At 32.4% G+C, this 10,121-nt stretch overlaps 1 protein-coding gene across 18 annotated transcripts in view; it reads left to right on the forward strand.

Moving 5' to 3' along the window:
• The window catches only part of unc-104 (kinesin family member unc-104), a 121,137-nt gene extending 113,437 nt beyond the window's left edge, over positions 1-7,700 (forward strand). For 14 of the 18 annotated variants that reach the window (XM_088268609.1, XM_088268651.1, XM_088268670.1 and 11 more), the window contains 3 exons: positions 586-790; positions 2,189-2,427; positions 3,802-7,700. In XM_088268609.1, the coding sequence (XP_088124735.1) occupies positions 586-790; positions 2,189-2,427; positions 3,802-3,955 (598 nt within the window). In that variant the 3' untranslated portion in view covers positions 3,956-7,700. Of the gene's footprint in view, positions 1-585; positions 791-2,188; positions 2,432-3,801 lie in introns of those variants that run through there. The other 4 variants (XM_088268678.1, XM_088268626.1, XM_088268687.1 and 1 more) reach the window with 2 other exon arrangements.
• The last annotated feature ends 2,421 nt before the right edge of the window (positions 7,701-10,121 follow it).

Below are 10,121 nucleotides of genomic sequence, written 5' to 3' on the forward strand. Positions count from 1 at the left end.
TATGAATGAAATCATTGATATTTTGGTTTTTGTAAATATGATCTTCAAAAAAAAATCCTAAAATCTACAATCCCTACTACTTTTACAATCCCTATCTCTAAAAATACCTGAAAATGTTAAATTAAATTCCTCCAAAATGATAATGTCAGTTTCCTGCAGTAGTGTAAACAGTCTAGTACTAGTTGAAACTGTGCCTGAGGTCATGTTAAATGATTTATATTTAATGTGACAATACATCAGGCCTCCTTTTTAAATAACGCTGACAGGGCCTTTGATATACGGCAGGTGAAATTGTTTTAAATGGTGATGCGTCATGCTATTATTAGTATCGGGGTGGAGAAAAGGTGAAACTGCGAACCTTTTGTCTGGTCGGAATGATAAAATAAAAACTCTGGATAACAGAACACGGAAAGAGATTATCGGAGGCTTAAAATTAAACTATTAATCCAATAGATAAAAATATCATTACAAGAAATGGTTAACATAAGTTCTGTCTAAACTGCATTCTCGGATCTGATACAGAAGCATCTAGGCTTCCTGACAGACACTAAATGATTTGTCTGATCAATTTGTCATCCCTTCCAGGCTGTGTTCCCCGGAGCGTGCGCTGCTGGAGCATACCATGCAGATGTGGGGCGGCTCAGCCCCTGCGGCCGCGGCCCCCGCGCCCGCCCCCCTGCCCCTCTACGTGCCTGACTGCGAGGAGATCCGTGTAAGCGCCGCCGTGGCTCGCAAGGGCTACCTGAACGTCCTCCAGCACAAGACACACGGCTGGAAGAAGAGATGGGTGGTAAGACTACTTATTGGATCTTACCTTCGTTCTTAGCCTTATGTTATAAAGTGATATACTTACTTACTCCTAACTTCAGCCTTCTTCTTGTGTTTAGCATTGAATAAAGGCCTTCCTCTCGGAATCCACAGTTCTCTCTTCCTCTCACCACTTTTTTAATGTCATTGGACCATCTTGTCTGGGACCTACCCACGCTCCAGTCAAGTTCAAATAAAGTTTAAAGTGAAATGCAAAAAAGTGTTAACAATATCAATATCCAATCAGACTGAAAGTGATAGATACTCAAGAACTATGGAAGAGCAGGATCTTTTGAGGAAGAGTTGCCAGTGTGGAAAAATATTCCATTTATGGCTATCAAGCTCTTTTTTGTACTTAAGTAGGTTCCTATGTAAACGTTACTCCACATTTATGTAATATAATGGCAATAACATGCATCAATAGTACAAATGTTTACTACATTACAAACATCTATGTGAGTTTACATATCGTAGTCGTACAAGAGAAAGTGACCAACTGACAAAACGTAAAATGTTCAGGAGGGCCATTGAAGTCACCTTTGCTTGGCAAGAAAATAAACATCAATGCAGTTAGTCATTTTTAACAAGTCAATATATTATACTTACAAGTTTAAAATCCTTTGGGGTTTTTTCAGGGCAATATTAAGCTAGTAAGATATCAAATAGTCAATGATCACGTTTTTGTAAAAATATGCACTTGGTCACTTTCTCCTGTATGACTACGATATATAAATAAAATTCTGAATGTATGTGAATGCCTAATTTTTTTATTCTTGTATGGAGTGGAGAATGAATAAAACTAAAATGAATAAAACTAAACTTATGGTTATGAATTTTAACTGAGCAAATAAACTTATGCCGAAAAATTATTTGAATGATTAAAAGAGCAAATGAGTTTTCATATATATCTCCAGTACACTGATAAGTGATAAACTTATGCATCATTTGGTGAAAATATGTTTTGTTATATACAATATACTGTGTATTGGCAAAAAACGTTAACTTGAAAATATGTAATTTTTAATTAATGATACATATTATAAAGTTTTCAATGTTCTATAAACTTGCAAAATACACTGCAGTAGTTTGAAATGTCATATCTATGTGGTTTTAAAAGTAAATTCAACTCTAAGTTTAATAGCGGGTATTTTATTCAGGCTAAAAGCTTTAAATAACGGATTATTCAAACAGGGATTTTAGAGTTAATGATTTTTGCCAGTATACCCACGATATGATATGCTCATCCAGAGGCTTCTCGTGTCGATTGTAGCAATTTGTGTCTTACAGTCGGCACAATAATCCAATATTGAGTCACACATGTTAAAAAAATATGTATTCCTGCCTAACCACGATTATGTAATGTTCATATAACCTTTGACAGGTTGTGCGTCGACCATACGTATTCATCTTCCGCACGGAGAAGGACCCGGTGGAGAGGGCGGTGATCAACCTAGCCGCAGCTCACGTGGAGTACTCCGAGGACCAGGCCCAGATGGTGAAGATGCCCAACACCTTCAGCGTGGTCAGCAAGCACCGCGGCTACCTGCTGCAGACCCTCGGGGACAAGGAGGTCCACGACTGGCTCTATGCCATCAACCCGCTGCTTGCTGGACAAATCAGGTAATTTGCTATTTTTTATACATCTTCTCCTTCTTCTTCTTCTTTTTGGTTTACGCCTTGTGGTCTGTTTTTAATAGGGACAAGCCTCCTGGGATGTATATGAATATACATATTGCCTGGAAAATTGAGAGTTGTGCATATCTTCTTTCTTCTTCTTCTTCATCTTCTTGCTCAATGCTGAGCGTCGTGGTCTTCTGGAATGTCAGGCACTTGGTGCACAAGTCCTCTCCATTCTTCCCGGTCCTGGGCCAACTTGATGGCAGCGTTTAGCGAGGATCCGGTTAATTCCTTTATTTGGTCTGTCCATCTTGTTGGAGACCGTCCTCTTGCCCGCTTGCCTTCAACTGTACCTGTTGTGCATATAGTATTTTTCAATAATTGCTTTCGAAGGCCAGTTGGAACTGCCATCTGTTGAGAGCTTTATAAAATAAATGGCTGCCACCTTCTTACTGTACTTTTTTCTTCTTGATAATAGGCCTTGTGGCCTGTTTTTAAGAGGGATTAGCCTCCGGTGATGTCGATCCCCAGCTGTCAATCCATTTATTTGGTGCTTTGCCCAGGAGTCATCTACCTTAGGGTTAGCCATGCCATGCAATGTGGGGGTGTCTGGATGATTCCATTCTCCTCACATACCATTATTTTCTTCTTCATTGCCTTCCCCACCTAACAACATCTTCAATCTTGCATATTTCTCGGAGACTCTTGCCAGATATGCTCCTTAGAATCTTTTATTAGAATACTTTTCAATTGAAAACCCACAATTTTGTAAATACCTACCATTTGTCTATCTATATGTACTTTTTTTATAACCTGCATTAGAAACTCCTCAAGCATTATACTTTTATAAGTAAGGAATAAACTAACTATGACTAAGAGGTCAAAGAGGCATGTGTGGCACTTTTTTGTGTCAAAGGCAGTTAAATATGATGGGTCATATAAATCCAAAAACAAAACTGAATCAACTTTGTTGTTCTTTGTTCCTAGCGAAAACAAACCAACTGCAGAAACTTTTTTGAAATTATGTTATATTTATGTGTTTTTGAAATTTAAATTGAGGTTCAATTGAAGTAAATTTTACACTTACACATGAATTATAAGCTCTCATATACTTTGAGACTGATTTAATTTGAGCAACAAGTTTCCTACCTTTTCTCTGAGAAGTCAAAAGTCAAATATGCACATAATTTATTTATATTTATGACAGTTTTATTTTCTCAAGGCAATTTTAAATTACTTACTATAAATTACGATAAATAATAATTTCAAAAATGTAATTCTATTTTAATATCAGTTGTATAAAACAAGCATCATCTCATTGATATTTATTGTGTCATCTTCAACCAATCAATCCTTGTTTTATATACACGTTGTAAGTTTGATGCCGACAGATCCAAGTCAGCGAGGAAGAATCCGCCCCCGCAGCAAGTCACGACGACAACGCAAGGGAAATGAGATACAATCACCATGGAATCTGTATTGGTTTATTAAGTGCATAACTCCCGCACGATATGTCCCCGCTTATGTTTAATTGCCATACCTGCAGGTAATCACTCTGTTCTACCTATTTACCAAATATTTCCTACGAAAACTCAAACTCTTTCGCACAGAAAACTCTACTCGCAATTAACTTCCTTTGTATTCTGGAGATTTAACCATTTTTATTGAATATTTTACCGGTTTCAATACTGTACACTTTGAGAATGAGACGGTTATGGAGGGCTTGACTGAATTTGTGATTGAACTAGGTTTTGTAAGCATCTGTGATAAAGTACTAGAAAATGAAATGGCATATTTTTATCTCGATACATTAATTTTAATAATATATTTTTCTATAGAGGATTGTATTTTTTAAAAATTACCTGCAGGTTAACAGAGTGTAATTTAACATTTTTAATTGAGAATCGACGAGTGACTTAACAGAGAATGTTTCGAATGATCATAATTAACTGACGACATATCCTAAAAAGTGCCATTGTAAAAGTAAACTTTGCTAATCAAAATAAATAAGCGGAATTAAATTCCAATAATTCCTTGCAGTATTTTGAAATTGTATAAAGAAGCGCTTCTCGATAAAGATCATCCATAATGGCAATTGCATACTAAGAGAATGGGACATAAGTTTAAGATACAGATTCCATTGGTTGGAAAAATAAAATAAAAATCTGCTCGCATTCTTTGATTTTCCGCTGCTACTGTGAGCCGACATTCTCATCACTTTATATTCTCAAACTTCCTGGTTGTTACTTTTAGCGACAATAGTAGTTTTTGATATTAAAGTTATCTTAGCTACGAAAATTGTCACAATTTAAAAAATGTCAAAAATGCTCTTTAAATATGGCTGTCAACCAGTAAATAATGTAAATAACATTTCATAGTCGCTTGAAACATGTAAAATCAATACGTTTCTTTTTTCTTGTTTGTTAAGAATGTGAATACATACTTTTTCCTATAATGTATATATTTGGATTTAACTATATTAATACTGTTCGCTTATTGCTGAAATCTGAAAAGAAACATTTTAATGTAACGAATCTCTTCGTTGGTTATGACAGTGTTATGTTTATTTATTTTTCTTTCGTGATACTAAAAATAGTGTCAAATAACTATCTCGACAAATTAACATTGTGATATTTTATTATAATTTATTCTAGTCAAACATTGTGTTACCTTACGAGCGTGGTTAAAATGTTAAAATATGATCTTATTGAGTATTAACTGTAAAGCTATTTAATCATTGCTCATGTTAATAAATCCAAAATGTTTTATTTCTCATATATTTATATGTATATTTTTGTTATATTTACTTAGCATAAAAAGATTGTACTAGATGTCCCCCGTAGTTGCTATGTTTTTTCAGTCTAAATATTTATTGTATGGACCATTATAAAACTGTATCATTCTAGTTACCAAATACATACATTTAAGCATTTATTAATAAAAGTGAATAACCTAGTCATTATATTAAGCACTATGTAATTGTCTGATAAAATCATGCATATTAAAATATATTTACTTTTATTTACTGTTTTAAGCTTTTTATATTGATTAATTCACCACGCCTTGACTATATTTGATTCTGTATTGAATTATTGCTTAAAACTTTTTTTAAGTATAGTTGTTAATTGATGTGTTAATAAGATCAAATGTTTATTCATTTACCTACAAACAAGTGCATTAGATATTTTTACTTACATCATTTTACTTAGATGTAATACAATTGGAAAGTATTATATTATATTATGTAGTTTTGTATGACGGATGCTTGATTGTAAAATGGTACCCGAGGGCTAACTTGTTATCTGAATAGTGTACATTGAGTATAAATAAAGAGAAATACGATTTCCTTAAACAGAAATGTTGTAAAAGTTTGTAAAGTAATCAGAGAGGGTTCGGGATTGTGCAATGAAATATACATAAAAGGAATTCTTGAGCATTTTATCGGTATTTAAGGAATGTAGGATTGAATAAATACATATATTTTTAGCTAAATAAACATTCCTTAAAGGTGTTTTCTATATGTTTAGATTAGAAAAATAACCGGTATGGAAAAAAAATGAGCTCTGAAGTATAGAAATATTGTTGGTTCTAGAATAATTATTGTGTAGAATTATTTATTGCGTATATTTCCTCATAAACAGTGTGCAGCTTTTATATAAAACATATGTGACTATTGATGTTTGCAAACTTCACATTAAATGTTTAAGAATTAACAATACGTAAACATATTTAATGGAAAGCGAGCAATCCGGCGATTGTCCCGTTAAGTTATGCGTAATCAAATTAACTTTATATATTCTCTCCTTTGAGAACGCATTAATTGTATATATTTTGCCTTGTTTGGAATCACCCATTCTCCCACATCTACATTCATGCTTAGCTCCAGTATTCACACTTGATATCTAAGAGGACACTCGACATACTAACTGCCAATAGACGATTAGATATTTTTTTAATGATTTATTTGCCCTTTAAATCATTATTTTGAGTAATATGTTAATTTTTCTTTTGAACGGGTAATATTTTTAGTAAGTATATATGTATAATGGTGTAAAATATATTTATTTTTGTTATCAAAATGCTTTTTGCACAAATAGATAAATGTATACTAATGTATTTAGAATTTGTAGTCATTATATTTCCACCAACCAGAGAAGTAACATTTTAAAAGAAAACATTTCGCTTTGATACATTACATTATAATGTGTAATTAATTACTTTTTCATGAATTCAAAATTAAACATTTAGTCACTTTTTCCTGCCACATAACCATTGTTCACCAAAATAATAAAATACATATTTAAATGTGTAATTTAAGCTCATTTCACTAGATGTAAATGTTAAAGTTATCATCATACAAAGGTAATATTAACGTGACTCATTTGATTCACTTATCATTTGAGTCTGTTTTGTAATATCCAAAATAGTGACCGATTTCCACACGTCATGTGGCGTCACCGAATAAAGTATATATGAACGTATGTAATCATCTTTCTTCCATTTTTTTTTTAAATCATGATTTACGGCAAGTGGATAATGTTTACGGACGATAGATTTGAAGAATCTGAGGTAACAATCAAACATGGGTGAGCTGGTTCTCATCTTACAGATGAATTTGATTGTACAGTCAGTAATGGTTGGGGATAAATAATCTATGTTTTGTCTAACTATTTTGAAAGTACGGCATCTATAAAACTTGTATTTTAAGGAATTGCCTAACTTTTGTAATTGAATGTTGTCTTCATCAGTATTATCCTTTTGTATGGTGAATTTACTCGGTATTTAAAATCATAAGTTGTGTGTAACACTTCTTCCAATAGGCACGCCTTTGCTGTTTGCTGTATATTGCACATTGATATCCAGCATTGTACAAAGTAAATCAATTGTTTAGTTATTTATCGCCTTGTTGAAATGTACATAAATAATGTACCTACATTTTTTAAAACCATTGATCCCCAGCTATATTAAAAGTAGAAATTGATTAATCTCATTTCAAAACGTTTCGCTATATGATTTCATTCTAATCTGTGCTTATCTATTGACATTTGAAGTTTTGTTTGAGAATATTACAAGAAAGCATTTCCGCTTAACAAAATAAATTATTTAATTAGAAAATGAAATATTATCTAAACTAAATCTAGAAGAAATATGTGTATTATTTATATTTTAGGTTACCTCATTTAAAGTGTAATATTTGGATTATTCAAAGCTAAATGTATTACCAAAATAATAAGTAAAATGGTATTAAGTCATAAATAAAATGCTTTGAAAACATATAACCGTGTTTCCTTCCATATCCACTCAATGTATTCCATCCCACTGAACAAATCATAAAGCAAATTGGTAAGTAAAACAACTTCTCGCTTATGTCAATTTTTCCAATGTCATCAACCTCGACAGTCTTTAGAGACTGACAATGCGAAGTGCCATCCTGCTGATAACAATAGGACACCTGATAATGAGGCGAATTTAAGAATGAAAAATTTCTCCAATTAATGTCTTAAAAAGAAAAGAAAAAACTGGGAAGAAAAACTGTCCTATTTATTGTAACTGCAGACAGTTGGTAGAATTTTACTTTAAATTGTTGGGTACTATATCCAAAATAAAACAAGGTTATTGGATTGAATTCTACTTTATATATATAATAATAATACATAATATGTGACGCGTTTCTTATAAAGTCGTAACGTGTCCTAATAAGACGAAACAAAAAATGTTTGAAACAAAGTTTGAAACAATGAGTGTTTGATAATGTCTTATTAAAACTTCGTCTTAAGAAGACGAAACGCATCACGTATTATCAAAACTAACTAACTAACTATCACACCGCTTCTCCGCAGGGGTAGGCAAAGGGAATAGAAAGCCACACCACTCTGTCTTTGCAAACATTCCTCGCCTCTTCCACGTTCATGCATCTCCTCATACACACCCGCCGATTGTTTCGACTCCTAACCTGACCGCTTTCAAGTATTTGGCATACCTGATCGTGCCAAGTTTTTCTCGGTCTTCCTCTGCTCCTTTTTCCAAAGAAAAGTGGAATTCAATCCAATAACCTTGTTTAATTTTGGATGTATTACCCAACAATTTAAAACTGTCCTTATCATGCTGGAGGCCCGGGGTTCCATTCCCAGGGGATTAAAAATAAATACATGTGATTTTTCACTGTAATATTTATTTAATATTGCCCTGGACTGGTACCTGAGGAGCGGATTGATCAGGTAAGGTTACCTTCATGTATTTAAGAATCAAGATAGCACTGCTTATGTTTGTTGCAGTGCCCTACGCATCATTTTGTGTGGATAAAGGTTTAAGAAGAATTTATAATATTCATCAGCAACAAATATCACGCAAATGACCAACTTAAACTTTTCCATGAATACAGTAAAGTTCTATTTTATGGATAAATCTTACAAAAAAAAGTATGTTAAAAAAGAAATTTGTAAAATAAAACAAGCGTACATTAAATAATAAAAAGTATGACATGCATATGTATGTACGAGATATAGATATTTTATTTAACTGCGTGCTGGACAAATTGATAATCACTAAATTTATAATCATAATTTTTAAATTTTCAATGATTTTATAAAAGAGGTCAGTAGCTACAAAAATAAATAATAAACAGCTACGGTGGAACCACGGAAATCCAAACTAATTGGGGAATTAAATGGCCTGTTCCGATTTAGAAAAGTTCGAATTACCCAAGAAATTTGCAATACAGTACATACACAGTACTTTACACCAGTGCTCCGCAACCGGTGTGCCGTGGCACAATGGTGTGCCGTGAGCAGGTATCAGGTGTACCGCGGCCAAATTCAATGTAATTGTTATTTAACATTATGTAATTAAATACAAAAATAATTGGTCATTGTGTGTTAACACACAATGACAAATTGTTTTTCATAACATTGTCTTTTATTTCAAAATTATAAAATAATTATGAATACATCAATTTTCAACGTATTTTATGTATTAATTGTTAAAACACAGATTTTTTGAGTCTACTAAGTTGTATTTTATTGTGAAAAAACACATAAAAATTAATATTATGACAATTGTTTCGCTTAGTTATGGCATTTTCAATCAAATGCGAGGCGAAACAATTGTCCCAATAAAAAATTTTATATGTTTTTTAACAATAAAAAACAAGGTGACTAAAAAAATCGGTGTTTGATTTAACAATTAATGCATAAATTAAAATAGAGTGCTACAAATTAAAAGCTAAATCAATAGAAATAAAACTTTAGGTGTGCCCCGGAATTCTAGGTAGAATTTTGGTGTGTCGCAGGTGAGAAAAGGTTGCGGAGCAGTGCTTTACACTACAGTAATTACATTGTGCTTTTTACATTTCACTCAATTAACTTTTTACATTTTAATCTAATATGTATTACAGAACTTAGTAGCAATACAGGTACAGTATTGCTACTCAATAATTTTTAAACAAAATTAAATTGTAAAAATAATTTTATGTAATAATAAATAAGTTCTTCAGTCGTTACATGTTTTTTTTATGTTTTCCCACATTTTTTTTTCAAAATCTTGTTGCATTTAACGGGATTTTGGATTTCTGGGGTTCTATTCATGTTACAAAAGTAAAATAGGATAGGTTATTTTTATTTATTCCATTTTATATAAAGTACTCATTTGAATAAATACTGACTATTTTATTATAAGACAACTGATGACTTTAAGTTACT

Source organism: Brachycentrus maculatus, unplaced genomic scaffold (genome assembly GCF_059751285.1).
Source record: "Brachycentrus maculatus isolate JH-2025_06_01 unplaced genomic scaffold, ASM5975128v1 h1tg000024l, whole genome shotgun sequence".
NCBI classification, from domain to species: Eukaryota; Metazoa; Arthropoda; class Insecta; order Trichoptera; family Brachycentridae; genus Brachycentrus; species Brachycentrus maculatus.